This window comes from Pleuronectes platessa, chromosome 23 (assembly GCF_947347685.1).
Source record: "Pleuronectes platessa chromosome 23, fPlePla1.1, whole genome shotgun sequence".
NCBI classification, from domain to species: Eukaryota; Metazoa; Chordata; class Actinopteri; order Pleuronectiformes; family Pleuronectidae; genus Pleuronectes; species Pleuronectes platessa.
In genome coordinates, this window is record NC_070648.1 from 10127635 (window position 1) to 10142805 (window position 15171).

The following is a 15171-nucleotide window of genomic DNA, read 5'->3' on the forward strand; positions in this document are numbered from 1 at the left end:
ATGTATCCATGTCCTTCTCCGGTTGACCACTTGACAAGTGAGAGCCTGAGGAGTTGTTCCCCCTCTGTCCATGTTCGAGGACTTGCTCTCTGTCTGCCTCCACTCTCTGCCTTCACTGTACCAAAGTTTGTCTGTTGAGTCTCCTCTAGTCTGGTGAGTTTATCATTTTTTATGTTTTATGAAATCATACTTAATTTGTGATGATTAGAGACATTATAATGTATCCACGTCCTTCTCAGGTTGACCACTTGACATGTGAGAGCCTGAGGAGTTGTTTTCCAGACACAGGTAGAGCTGGCAGGGGCGTCACCCTGGGCCTGCCCTTTTGGGCTGGGCTTCAGCTGCAGATCTAAAGGCTGCTTCCAGGGGCATGGGGCCCTCAGCCTTTGTTTTTCTTTGCTTCTGCACCTTACAACATACATCACACCTTATTTTCACACATCCAAACACTGTTAACACCACTGACACGTAACATATTTTACACATCCCACTACGTAGTTAGAGCTATCTATTTGGAGTTAAATAAATTTACTTTTGGCTTGAGAGGTTTGTGTGTGGCCTCCCTTCTTGTTGCAAAATATGGGCTAGGTGGTAACAGTAGTATGCATGAGAGAAGAAGCCCCCCCCCCCCCCAAATCAGATCTGCTCCAAATGTAATTGGTTCTTTTCTGACCCAATCTGCTTCTTTCCACTTAGTGTGCTGCTCCCCCTTTGCAGTTGTTCTTGAGTAATTTGACAGCGGTGAAAACAATGGATGACGTCTTTAATTATCTAGTTTTGTCACAACTGAAGGAGATGCTGAACATCTCTACCAGTGGATACAAAAATACTTAAAGGGTCCTCTGTTCACTATTAACTATAATTTAAGTTTAAAAAAAGAGGGCAGCTCATTCTTGTCTCCCCCTCAGAGCCCGAAGCCACGGAGGAGGAGCCTGTGGCATCTTCAACCAAGGAGGCCGAGATTAAGGAGGGTGACAGCAAGGCGGCGGCAGGCGATGCAGGGCCCACAGAGAACGGAGAGCAGAAGGCCGATGACGAAGCCGGGGAGGAGAAGGAAAGAAAGGGCACAGAGAAGAAAGTGAGTCTCAACCAGAGAACGAGTTTGTCAACTCGGAACACTGCGATATTTCACTTTGATATCACTTTTATATGTTTATATGATCCTTACCTTTGCTGGATAACTGCAGACTGCTCCTCATGGTCGCAGCGTTGCATTTCCACAAGATTACATTACATTACATTTAGCTGACGCTATTTTCCAAACAGACTTACAATAAGTGCATTCAACCCTGAGGGTAAAAACCTAGAACAACAAGAATCAAGAAAGTACAATTTCTTCAAAAATAAAGCAAAACTACAAAGTGCTATAAGTAAGTGCATTTTAAGTGCTACTAAATTGTTAGTTTCAAATTTATATTCAAGGTATAGTCGGAAGAGGTACGTTTTTAGTTTGCGGCAGATGTGTGAACTTTCTGGTGTCCTGATGTCGATGGGGAGCTCATTCCACCATTTAGGAGCCAGGACAGCAAACAGTCGTGATTTTGACATGTGACCTGTCACCGCCACACTCATCCCCCTCTTTACAGTTTAGATATGATTATAATCTGCACACACCGGTGTTGTAAACCGTTCTAAAATAAGTATATAATTAGGTCTTCAGAGAGAAGTGGAGAGACTTGATGTGGACTGTTATCAACAGCTCTGTGGGAGATTATCACCTTGAATATTACAGATGAGGTAGAAAGACATTTTATCTATTTGTACAATGTTTTATTTCTTTCAATACGTTTATCCAAAGCGTCTTACAATATGTGCATTTAACCATGAGGATACAAACCCAGAGCCCAGTACATCGGTTCTGTTTGAAAATCTGTGGTGCTTCCACCTGCTGAACACAGAATAAACTATAAGAACCAGATGGAACATACACAACACATAACATTATGTTACAGTGAGTTTCTTTTCATTAACATGGGAATTGACCCCTTCTTGGAGCCAGCCACTAGTGGCCACCCAATGAACTGCAGCTTGTCCAAGATGCGCCTCGGCTTAAAGGCAGATTTTTCTTTGTCCTATAATGTGCTATGTTGTTCCTTTGACGTTTATTTGTAGTCATTCCTTCTCTCCCTCATTGCTGGACATCTCCTCACAACCCACCAGTTTGCTACAGTCACGACAGACGCATCATCTGGTAATTTACCCAACTGTAAGTTCCCTCCTGCTTCTCTTCTTCCACCATCATCATCATAACCATATCTTTTCCCAGTGTCAGAAGACAAAGATATAAGGGAATGTCTTTAGTTATTCAATTATTGATGAGAATTATATTACGATAATTATTGATATGGTTTTTGTGCCTAGCTCCCTGTACTATTTGCTAAACTTTGGCTTTTGACTTTGTCCACTAAAGATCAAGGGCTAGGTGATATATCAGAAACCCAACAGATTGCTACTGAGACGTGACAGACACATCATCAGGTAATTATTCCCTGGTTATTCTTAAAACTTTTTGGAATTGTATATAATGTTATTTAATAGATGTCCATCTGAACTTTGCCTTAAACATAAGAAGAATAGTCGTCTAAAAAACTGAACTTGTTTGTACTTTAGATCAAAGCATGGCAGCCTGCAGAAATGAGTCAGCTGTCTCTGGGATCGTTCTTAATGTCTTCTGTGTTTCTCTTCCATCTTACCTACAGTTTTTCCAGAGGACTCAGATACAGACTGCTAGGCCCACCATCCCGACAAACACGTCTTCCAAACAGCCTGTCTCACAGACTCCTCTAGCCGTCTACCCCACTAGTCAGCCAATCATGAAGTCCAGGGCACCCATGCCTTTCCCTTCCCTGCGGGCTGCACAGGTGAAAGAAACACACTGAGCTGTTTACAGTTGATGGTTGCTCTCATTCAGGGGTAGGGGAACCTTTTTTTCAATCAAGGGCCATTTCAATATTTATAATCTCCTTCAAGGGCCCTGCTAAATATTGATCCAATATCACACTAGCCTTTCTCTCTTTTTCTGTGTTTTTTCGACCCTTTTATTTTTGTATCAACCCCCTTTTGTCTGCATTGATTGATTCCTCCGACCTTGTTCTTCATTCTCTCTGGCTCCCCCCTGTCTTTTTCTTAACCACACCCCCATTGGACTGTCTACTTATCCGGCATTTGGGCTTTCTTTTTTGTTTATATGTTTGTATGCGCTCTGCCTTCATGTCTGTGCCTGTCTTTCTGGTTTTCTGTGTTGCTAGTTTTTATGACTGCACCCTCATTATCCTCACATTTTCTACCTCAAATCACAGCAGCTGAGCAGCAGCCAGCCTCCAGAGCCGCGGCCTCAGCCACAGAAACAGTCCCAGCAGCCCCAACAGCAGCAGCCTTTGACAAAAGGGGCCTCCCACACCAAACCAGGGCCAGGTCTGACCCAACACTCTCACCATTCTATTAAACTATTTCCACAGATCCTAAGAGGAAGGAGTGCAACTCTTAACAATCTTTCCAAGGCAGTTTTAACTCCAGAGCTTTAAACATGATATGAGAAACATTCTCATATTTAAGGAGATATGACCAGTCAAAGTCAGAGTACCCCTAAATAATAAACCTGGATAGCCCATATCTCCATTAATTAGGATTTGTGATATGTCAAATTTCAGTTCCATGTGTTTTTCATGTGACCAAATCAGCACATTCAATTTAATTAAGATCTGTTACTGTGTGGCCCAAAAGTACGATGATTTGGCATGAAATGACCCAATTCTAAAAATGTAATTATTACGGGCTTTATTATTTCATCATGTTTCTGTTTTTGTTATAAATTATATCAAGCAAATACTTATAGGCCCATAAGTAAGGAATTTGAAGAGCTTATTTATTGTAAGATACCAATGGGTTTTAAATTAGTGTCATTTGTGTCGGTAATAACAGCTGTATGTCCTCCTGGAAACCATAACAATAATAACTCAATGGGGAAACGTACCCTTTTCTATTTATCCCTCTTTTTCTGCCTTGTTAAACGCTTTGTGCTTGTAACTGTGGTTCTGCTGTTTACTGACAGTGAAAACTGAGCCTGTTCTCCAGACAATAGAGAAACCTGCTTGGTCTTTTTCTGCCTTTTTGGAGTTGCCAGTGTGTAAAGCTACTATATTCACTCTTTCTCTTGTTTGTCCAGACCGGGCCGATCCCAGTGGGAAGCGTAAAACGTATGACAGGGCCTTCCAGTTGAGCTTCAAGCCTGCCTGCATACAGAAACCTGAGGGACTCCCACCAATCAGTGACGTGGTGCTAAACAAGGTATGTTACACTTGATAACATGCTGCTTTTAAGTAGAGGATGTTTTTCTAATTTAGAAAATACTGTTGGAGGTCGGTGATCTGACACCACTGGAGGATTTGAGTTTCTTCTGATGGTTAATTCAAAACAGAAAAACTCTTGAGAAATTGAAGTAGGGTTTTGCTTTTGCATTGGTCAAAATCAGGTTGATCCGAAATATTTTTTGGCTTATTCTTTATCTTCACAGGAGTCAGGCGAGAAGTTTGATTAGACTTATACAGCATCTTTTTGTCAAATACAAGGCGAGAGCTTTGCTGGGTTCAAAGAATGGAAGCAGTTACTGGGAGGCCAATCTTTTTAAACTTACACAAAATTAAACACTGAAATTGAAAATCCTTTATTTTGGCTCATTTAAAAGATATTTAGTCATGGTAATAACACTGTTTTTCCCTTTTTTCCTGTGTTAAGCTTAAAAACCTTGGGGTCCGGCGACCACCACCCAGGAAGATCATCATGGGCCTGTCTTTGCACGACGATGTTCAGCTGAAGAAATCAGAGAATGCCTGGAAACCAGGCATGAAGAGGGAAAGCCTCCCAGCGGAACCAGAGTCCAACAAAACACAGGTACGACCAAATATACACAATCTGAAATCCACAAAGCAGTGGGCATATATAGAAATTACATATACAGAATTTTCTGATAATAAATGTTAGTCTACGTGATTGAAGATTTTCAAAGTATTGGAAATTCCAGTAAAAATGTTGTTTAAATCTGTAAATATAGGAAATCATTGTGAGTATTTAATTTCCGTATTACTAGTAGCTTTACAAGAGGACTAGTTTTTCATGTGGAGTGAGAGATTGGTGTTTGTGATCGATGACCTCAGAGTTTAAGTACCTGTTATGACCTACTCCCTCAGGACCTGTTCAAGAAGGTTCGCAGCATCCTGAACAAGCTGACGCCGGAGAAGTTCAGCCAGCTGGTGAAGCAGGTGTGGGACCTGACCATCGACACTGAGGAGCGGCTCAAAGGAGTCATCGACCTGGTGTTTGAAAAGGCCATTGACGAGCCCAGCTTCTCGGTGGCCTACGGGAACATGTGCCGCTGCCTCGCCACGGTAAGCTGGTCGCTAAGTTGAGCAGATAAGTGTGTCGACTTTGGAACGAGAGAGTCTTGTGTTTGCAATGTAATTGTTTGAATTGGATTTGGAGAAGTACTTAAATATAGCTTTTTCGTAAACTGCCGCATTCATCAGATGCAAAAACACGATGGAGGAATTAAGTGTAATCTTTAAACCATCTATTGGAGGGGTGTGCACACAGTGTCTCAATATGCAGTCAACAATTTGCTAAATGTTTATGCAGCAAATGGAACAATTGGTTCATATTCAGCTCTGCCTTGATGCAGAATAATGCTGGGAAAAGCAACACAATTCAGTACAATGTGATGATGAGGTTTTATTGTTTTGACGCCTCTAGAGTGTACACCAGACGACACTATTTATTAAGGAGTTTGAAAATCAGTCACAAATAATCCTTTAAAACACAATTTATTAAACGTGCATATCCTTAATTATAGACACTATTAACAAGAGTTCTAGAGAACTTTCTGTCTGCCAACATTTGATAACATAACCTTAAAAATATATCAGTCATTAAAATCAAAATAATCCAGATACGAAAATGTTAATTTGCGAAATATAAAAACAAATGTAAAAACTCCTGTTATTTCACGGTTAGTTCATTGCTTATTTTATTCTAATGCTTATGTTCTCTACTGAATTCATTCCACTTACTGTTCATGTGCAGCTCAAAGTGCCCATCACTGACGCTCCCAACAACACAGTGAACTTTCAAAAGCTGCTGCTAAGCCGCTGCCAGAAGGAATTTGAGAAAGACAAGGTGGATGATGTGGTGTTTGAGAGGAAGCAGAAGGAGCTGGACTCTGCTGCATCGGTAAGTGTGACGCCGGATCTTTACCGAAACATCTTTTAGTTTCTGTTTCAACTCTGTTCAAGAGGTTTGTTTCCTTGGTTCCATTAGACGGAGCGTGACCGACTTCAGGTAGAGCTGCAGGTGGCCAAGGACATTGCCCGGCGGCGATCCATCAGCAACATAAAGTTCATTGGTGAACTGTTCAAGCTAAAGATGCTAACGGAGGCCATCATGCATGACTGCGTGGTGAAGCTGCTGGGGAACCACGACGAAGATTCCCTGGAGTGTCTCTGCAGGCTGCTCACCACCATCGGCAAGGACTTTGATTTAGCGAAGGCCAAGGTGAGCTGGTGGTTGTACATTTTACATAAATCTTAAATTTCTTTTATTACGGTTTTAGAAAGGTCTGAGGGGCTACAGATTGAAAACTTTGAATATAATCTACAGGATAATATGCGGCTGGTTTCCCTTTCAAACTAAATATTAAGAGAAATGCGTTGTTTGCAGGGATGAAGATGTGATGAGAACTTTTTGTCAGCAGTGTTTTTGACATTAGGGCAGCCAAAGATCAGTTCATGTCTCTGCTTTCATCCAACTAAGATGTTTTCTTCTGCACGTGTCAAATAAGTGATTTAGTAGGTGATTCTGATTTACAATCCCACAGCAGCTGCTTACAAGTAGGTTGTGGTCGTTTCCTCAGCACGGAAGCTTTACGGCTTTTACGGCTGTTGATGAAATGTTCCGGTTTCTTCTCAGGCGGTCAGGACTGTTCCAAGTGATAAACTGGACAATTGGTCAACTCTGTAGAATAATAGTATCTGCAACCTGCTGTCTGGTAGATTGAATGGAGACATGCTGAACATGACCTTCATGTCTCAAATTAACCGTCTCTCTCCCTCTGTGTCTCACCAGCCTCGGATGGATCACTATTTTAAGCAGATGGAAAAAATCATCAGAGAGGGGAAGACGTCTTCACGGACAAGGTTCATGTTGCAGGATACCATAGACCTGAGATTGGTGAGTGGGTCTTCGTGATTTTTCTTTCATTTGTACAATTGTAAAGAGTCCAAGAATCAAATTCTTAAACGTAAGATGGATTTTACCAGAGAGATTTATTTCATCGATCTCTCTGATGACCAGGAACATGATACTATATATTCTGGTCCTATTCTGTTTAATGAATATCTACACTGCTGTTGTTAAGGAGATCTGATGCTTTTTAGAAGGACTGATATAGATAGATACATAGATAATGGCGAAGAAATGTTAGAAAATTCTATAGAAACAACGAACAGGGAAAAATGGTTGAAACCTGAGGAATACGTGATAACTATTGATCTTTAATGAATTCATCAGTGTGTCCCCAGTCATTAGAATATTCCTCTGTGATTGACTGAGCTAAGACATCTGTTTAACACTACAGAATCTGTCTGATTCAGGTTTGAAGTCATTGTTGTTCTGTACATTTGTTTTTCTTCAGCACAAATGGGTGTCAAGAAGAGCCAACCAGGGTCCAAAGACAATTGATCAGATCCACAAGGAGGCAAAGCTTGAAGAGGAAGAGGAGCAGAGAAAAGTGCAGCAGCAACTGTACTTCAAGGACACCAGGAGACGGCCAGGTCAGGCCTGCAGTCTTAATCCTCTTTAAGGTTTAGAATTACATTGGCACAGCTATAGTGACTCAGGAAGACAGGCTGTAGACTTCCTGTCCCTATAGCCTGCAGAGATGCTATTGTGCCCAACAGCAGACAGGAAGCCCCCTAGCTCCCTCCCATCTGCTAGCTGACCTATAATATTTCATCTTGTAACGCAGCATGCCACTAAAACAGTCAGAAATGTCACTCTGTCTGCCACTTTCACAGCCGTTTGACTCCACTGTATTTACTGTGAACTAATCTTAAACCTGTATTTCCCTGTTTGTTTCTTGTTTTTTTGTGTGGGTGTGTCTCCACAGATCCAAGGGAGCAGAGAGAGCAGAGAGAGCAGAGAGAGCAGAGAGATCAGAGACAGCAGATAGAGCAGAGGGAGCAGAGAGAGCAGAGAGATCAGAGACAGCAGATAGAGCAGAGGGAGCAGAGAGAGCAGAGAGATCCGCAAGTACAGGGAGAGGAGACCTGGAACACTGTGCCCATGAGGAAGAATGGCAGGACCATCGACCCCAACAAGATCCCAAAGATCTCCAAGGTGAGATGAGCTTTCCGAGGCTACGACACAGATCTTACCATTTTACCTTTTTCTTACCTTCTACTGTGAGGTTTGTACAAATGCACTGCTACAGGAGACATGAAGCTGCTATTTACTTTCTGTCCCTCATAGTTGATTTGCTCATATCTCTACATTGGAATCACAAAAACAATGACAAACAATTACCATGTGGTAACTGGTCGTGTTCCATGGAAACTTAGGTCATTGTCAGGCGTGACCTCCGGGTAAAATCTGGAGAATTGGCTACAGACTTCAAACATTTAAATTACTTTCCTAATTTTGATTTAATGATAGTTTGATCTGAGAGATTTGAAATTTGAATTTGAATTAAAGCTGGAACCTAAAGCAGAGTCAGGACTTGTTAAGTTTCTCTTGTATAATCAGAAATATGTAATATTTTATGATTCATACAGATATTGGTAAACAAGTTTCTTAGATTTTCTACTTATTACTGATAAAAGACTCATAACAGGGGCATTTGTGTCGATTTGTTCCTGCTTCTTCCTCACGCCCACGATTTCACGCCCTCAACTCAGAGTAAATCAATTCAACAATATACATAATGATTTGTATAATAAGTTTAATAATGTAAAACAATTTCAAAACAAGAGAAGCTGAATATAGTATATTTTGTGAAATCAGCATTGACCTCTGAGTAGAAACTGATCACAGACAACGTGAAAAGTTGTAAGGCTCATTATTTTGGTCCCTGATGGTCTGTTTCTCTTTCTGCAGATGGACGAGAAGATCCAGCTGGGCCCCCGGGCTCAAGTCACATGGGTGAAGGGCAGCGGTGGAGGAGCCAAGGCTAATGACTCAGGTGAGGTCACACCACATGACTTTTAAAACTGTAACTTACAATATATCCTGTATACAGGGTCAGGTGACGTATCTTCCTCTTAATGACTGGACCTTGACTCTGATCATCCACGATCGTTATTTTTCACTTATCTTTCTTATGATTTCATCTCTGTAGCAGAACTTTCAAGCACAGCGGTCCTCAACCGCTTCTCGGTGCTGCAGTTCGACCCCTCACCTCAACCCTCCACCACTCCTCCACAGAACCCAGACTTCGACGCCGGGACAACTCACGGAAGGTATGAGATGACAACACTGTCTGATTTTAAAGATCCTGTTGGTGTTAGGTTTCTCTGAAACATGAGGAGAGTGTCTCTGCGATCCTGATATTTATCTCTCCTGCTATCAGGATATTTATAACTCTGATTAACTAGTTTCCATTGACTTAAAAAATAAATCAGTTTTGTTAATAGGGTTTTGTTTCCTCTCTGTTTAGGGCAGTGATAATAATTTGTAATAGTTTCCAAATTGGTTAGAAAGCTTTATGTTCATTTACACTGACATCCTTCCTGACTCTTTGTTTATCCGTTCAACCAGTCGTAGCCGTACAGAAAAAAAGAGCAGCAACAAGCCGCTGATCTCTGCACCGAGTGTCACCGAGGTCGAATCTGAGCCAGAGCGTAGCAGAGTCCGAGAGCCTGGTGAGACACACGTGGCTGCCCAACACCGGAGTGACAGGACAATAACACTGACACATTCACTCTCTGCCATTAATCACACTGTTGTGACTGTGGTTGTTTATTTGCATCGACAGTGAAACCTGAGCCTGTCCAGACGATAGAGAAACCTGCTCGGTCAGAGGAGGAGATCGAGAGGAAGTGCAAGTCCATCATCGACGAGTTCCTGCACCTTAAAGATTTCAAGGTGATGAGATCCACTCAACTGATAACTGATTTTTTTCATTTCAATTTCATAGAATAAACCTTCTTAAAGGGAAAAATGTAAGTATAAGTCTTGAACATGTGTCTTTGTTTTGTTGCAGGAGGCTGTCCAGTGTGTGGTGGAACTTGATCTGGGCTCTCAGTTGCACATCTTCATACGTGTGGGGGTGGAGTCGACTCTGGAGCGCAGTCAGATAACACGGGACCACTTGGGCCAGCTCCTCTTTCAGCTGGCGCAGAAGGGAATCCTGCCCAAACCCCAGTTCTACAAAGGGTCAGTTCCCCTGCTCAGTTCTACTTAAGAGTTTGTTTGAACCCTGTGTTGAGAAAACGATAGTAAATAGATTTATTTGATGTTGTCCAGCCATTTATCTTCCTGTTCATTATTTTCTAAACCTATAGTTATGTTGATACGAGGAAATAGAGAAATCTCTCTTCTAGAATGGACTGTTTTTACATCAAATTTTTTATTTAGTTTAAAAGACCCAAAATGTCTTCTTTACAGTGGCCAATTTCCAGTGTATTTTCGGGTTTTCCTTATGTTCTTACAAATCTATCATCAACTCTCAAACTTTAAGAAACATTACCAACGATTCATTTATTTCTTTGGGGAACATGTAAACATTTTCTGCTTCTAAACTTACTGAATTTAAATTGAGTATAAGAACTCATTTGTTTTTGCTCAATAATTCGATGCTGGTCCTGTTTCGGAGCGGCTCTTTTTCCTAACCACAACGTCCTTGTTTCTTTTCCCAGGTTTGCAGACACGCTGGAGCAAGCGGACGACATGGCCATCGACGTTCCCCACATCTGGCTGTACCTGGCCGAGCTGCTCAGCCCTGTGCTGAAGGAGGGGGGCTTCTCTATGAGAGAGCTCTTTAGGTACGAGACCACAAACGTGTTGACTGTGATGAACTCTGCTCTAAACTAAGCTGTGTATGAAGTAAAGATCTGCTCAGACTTTTAAGAATTATTTAAATTTCTGTCATGTTCTGTTTGTTCACAGTGAATTAAGCAAACCTTTGCTTCCTGTGGGAAGAGCTGGGATCTTGATCTCTGAAATACTGCTCATACTATGCAAACAAATGGTAAGAAACACTTCAGTCTGTTCTTCACTCTTTTTTCCTGTTACCTGTTCTCATTATGAAGCAGGTGGATTATAACCAGTGACTCAGCTGTAGATATCACATAGATTATTGACTTGTATACAATCTATATTGAAATATTTTTACTGTTGCACTGCACTGGAGTTCACTGTAGCATCTTTTTTTTGTATTATTCATTCAGTGTTATTATTATAATTCTGTTATAATTATTGTAAACCAGTAAAATGAAAAATGTCATTGAAATCAACTAGGCTGATTTGATCTTTTAATTAGAAGCAAATATTTTCTAATTCATTAAGTAAGTTTATGAATGAAATATTTCTCCCTGCTGTAAATTAGACGTAATAGAAAAGACATTTCAGAGCATAGGTTTGTGACGTTGTCCGGTGTCATCTCCACAGGGCCATCGTACTGTGGCTTCTCTGTGGGAAGAATCAGGCCTCAACTGGACTGACCTTCTGCCGGAGGAAGAGGATGTCCAGGCTTTCATCTCACAACAGGTCAGTGATGAAGGTCAACACTCATCAAGGCTCAAGAAATATCAATGGCGGGAAACCCTCTGTTACCATCTATCAGCTGTTTGAAGACTTTTTAACTAATTGAGACAAATAAGAACTTTCTAATGTTTTTTGTATTGTTTCCACGCCATCTTTCTCTTCTATACTTCCTCACCATATCAATGTTGTCTCCACTCGAACAGAAACTCCAGTTTCTTCAGCCACAGAGTCCGAGTGTCTCAGAGCACAAACCTGAGCCAGAGTGCAGCAGTGTCCGAGAGCCTGGTGAGACGCACGTCACTGTCCAACACCGGACAGACAGGACGACAATACTGACACATTCACTCTCTGCCATTAATCACACTGTTGTGACTGTGGTTGTTTATTTCTCATGTTAAAGGAGATATGACCAGTCAAAGTCAGATTACCCTATAATCATCTTGGAAAGCCCATATCTCCATTAATTAGGATCTGTGATATGACAAATTTCATGTGTTTCTCATGTGACCAAATCAGCACATTCAATTTCATTAAGATCTGTAACTGTTTGGCCCATTTCACATTACTTATATGTGAAGAACTGTTAAGTGTAAATATTACCTTTTGCTGATTGAATTCTGAAGACATGTATTCATCTGTACTTTTCCTTCTTCCAGATGATGCGCCAAACATGCAGGCCAACCCACCTGAAGCGGCCAACTCAAGTGAGCGTCCCTCAGCCAAGGAACCAGCCTCTTCTCACTTGTCCTCAGTCGAGGAGCTGAAACCCTCTTTGGTGCTACCTCAGACTCTGAACACAGACAAGCCTCTCTTAGACGCCCCTGGAACTCTGGCTGCCTTGTCTCTAGCAGCCCCCACGGCTTTGAACAGCCTTGCAGAGTCAGAGACTGAGCTGGAGACAGCCGCCGTTGAGCCTTCTCTCATGCCCCCCCCTTCACTACAGCCCCAAGCCTCTAGTCCTGCTTACAGAGAGGCCGCCTCTGAAACTTTGCCTGCTGACACCACTCCTCAACAGAACCCCAACTTCGAAGCCAGGACAACTCTGGGAAGGTATGAGATGACAACGCTGTCTGATTTGAAGGATCCTGTTGGTGTTAGGTTTCTCTGAAACATGAGGAGAGTGTCTGTGATTCTGATATTTATCTCTACTGCTAGCAGGATATTTATAACTCTGATTAACTAGTTTCCTTTGACTTAAAAAATCCGTTTTGTTATTAGGGTTTTATTTCGCTTCTGTTTAGGTCACTGATAATAATTTGTAGTATTTTCCAAATTGGTTGAAAAGCTTGATATTCAGAATTTCTCATTTACACTGACATCCTTCCTGACTCTTTGTTTATTCGTCCCCCACCACTCGTAGCCGTACAGGCAGGAAGCGCAGGAAGAACAGAAAGCGCAGCGCAAAGCCGCTGAGCTCTGCACCGTCTCAGCCGGATCTGTTCACCAGGGGAAGCAGCTCAAAGGAGCTGCTGGAGAGTCCAACCCCGGAGGAGCCGCCAAGAGACAGCGAGCCAGAGGGAGCTGTGCCTAGGAGACTGAATGTCTCAGAGCACAAACCTGAGCCAGAGGGCAGCAGTGTCTCTAGTCCTGCTTACAGAGAGGCCGCCCCTGAAACTTTGCCTTCTGCCACCACTCCTCAACAGGACCCCAACTTCGAAGCCAAATGTGTGAAGGTATGAAAAGTGAAATCAACCAGTCTCTGCGAGTTAGTGGTAAAAATCCTGAAGGGCAGACAGAGTGGGGCTAAATTACACCTAGTTGTAAAGTAACTGAATATAATTATATTTCGGACCTTGAAGCTAATGTTGGTCCACGACTGTTGGTAAGATCTCATCAATACAATTCCTGGATCCACCTGTGCTCCAAAATGTTACGGTTTCCTCCCTGGGTCCACAAATATTCATGGAAATCATTTCAGTAGCTTTTGATGAATCCTGCTGACAAACTGACTAAACAAATGAAAACATAAGCTCCAGTTCTAGACCAGAAATACGTTAGTTACACATCTACATACTTTGAACTCTGTGTTTACTGCTCTTCAGTGTCATCACTTCTGAGCTGATTCTTGTGAATTTGACAGACGCTGTGTTTTTACTCCTCCTCCTCCTCTGTTCTCTGTTTCTCAGGAGAACCTGGCTGAATCTCACCTGAGCTCGTCTCCCTACCTGAGGGCGTTGATGACGGCTGTGTGTAAGGCAGCAGTGAAAAGTAAGCTCTCCACCAGCCGGAGCAAAGACTCCTCTGCTCAAATCGCACCGCTGATTACAATATTTATTCTCTGCCGAGCGAATGAATTTAATCTGCTTCCTTCTTCACTGTGCAGATAACACCAACTGTCGAGTGCACACGGCCCTCATTCAAAAGAGATTACCTGTATTGCTCCAGTACCGGAACTCAGAGAGTGAGCGACAGCTGCATGCTCTTCAGGAACTTCAGTCGCTGATCGTCGCCCTCGATCATCCTCCAAGTAAGTTCTGCGTCAGAGTTCACTCCAAGTGAAACTCACACATCATCCCTTTTCTTTGTTTCTTAAGAATAAACTGTGTAACAAGTTCTCAGTTGTGATCAAACCAGTGGAACAGTTCAATCTCACTACAAGGTCCATTTAGTAGCTTTTCTGGAGCTTTAGTTCTTGTCACATGATTCTCATCAGCAGAAGAACTTCGCCTTGTTATATGGAATTGGAGATTTTCATATTTCCGTCTATTTTTTAAGGACATTTGAAAAGTTTGGATTAAAACTTTGAATCTCAAATTTTTTCTCCACTGACATTAAATCGTTCATTTGAGGAACATCACTCCAAATAACTTTTGCTAAACACAATGCCGTCTTCAGTTATTTCTAATACATCAATTTTTGGTTTCTTATCTAGATACAAATCCCATTACTTGAATTGATAACATTAGGAATTGGTCTCACCTCACGGAAAATTAGATTTATTTCAGTTTCGTCACAGCTGAAACGATGACTGACATGTATTTGTTCTCCAGACCTCCTCAAGATATTCTTCGAGTGTATGTACGACGAGGACACATTCTGCAAGTCGGGGACGAGAAAAGACCCGGCCAATCAGCTGGATAAGGGCGTGGCCCTGAAGACTGTCACAGCCTTCTTCACCTGGCTGCGGGAGGCGGAGGCGGAGGAGGAAGACAATTGACAAGTTTGGATTCCAAACTCGTCAATTTGGAATTTTTCTTTTTCTTTTGCAACGTTCCGCACTTTTTAATTTATTAATAATAAAAGGAAGTTAAAAATGCTCTTTCTCATGATTAGTTCTTTCCATGGTTTGGTGCTTAAAGGGGATACGACTCAGTGTGTGTGTGTGTGTGTGTCTGTGTGTGATGAACTGAGACAGTTGTGTTGTGTTGGAAGTTGCCATAGCATCGTCAGATGACCTGTGTGATCAGACCAGGAGAAGCAGCT

The 15171-nt window shown here is 42.0% G+C and overlaps 1 protein-coding gene across 1 annotated transcript; it reads left to right on the forward strand.

Moving 5' to 3' along the window:
* Window positions 1-750: 750 nt before the first annotated feature.
* LOC128430614 (eukaryotic translation initiation factor 4 gamma 3) lies at window positions 751-14905 on the forward strand. Its single transcript, XM_053416719.1, has 26 exons — window positions 751-814; window positions 909-1078; window positions 2700-2861; window positions 3300-3414; window positions 4166-4287; window positions 4735-4890; window positions 5187-5384; window positions 6076-6228; window positions 6310-6543; window positions 7114-7218; window positions 7682-7820; window positions 8282-8385; window positions 9142-9226; window positions 9386-9503; window positions 9802-9905; window positions 10019-10128; window positions 10247-10419; window positions 10902-11027; window positions 11152-11233; window positions 11653-11751; window positions 11952-11976; window positions 12405-12798; window positions 13109-13421; window positions 13875-13956; window positions 14072-14215; window positions 14739-14905. The coding sequence occupies exons 1-26, from the start codon at window positions 751-753 to the stop codon at window positions 14903-14905; spliced, it is 3744 nt and encodes a 1247-aa protein (XP_053272694.1).
* Window positions 14906-15171: the final 266 nt, after the last annotated feature.

Coding starts and splice junctions, on each gene's coding strand:
- LOC128430614 (XM_053416719.1), top strand. CDS start 751: ATGGATGACGTCTTTAATTATCTAGTTTTGTCACAACTGAAGGAGATG. Junction 7,821..8,281: donor GGACACCAGGAGACGGCCAG/GTCAGGCCTGCA, acceptor GGGAGCAGAGAG/AGCAGAGAGATCCGCAAGTA. Junction 12,799..13,108: donor GCCAGGACAACTCTGGGAAG/GTATGAGATGAC, acceptor CACCACTCGTAG/CCGTACAGGCAGGAAGCGCA.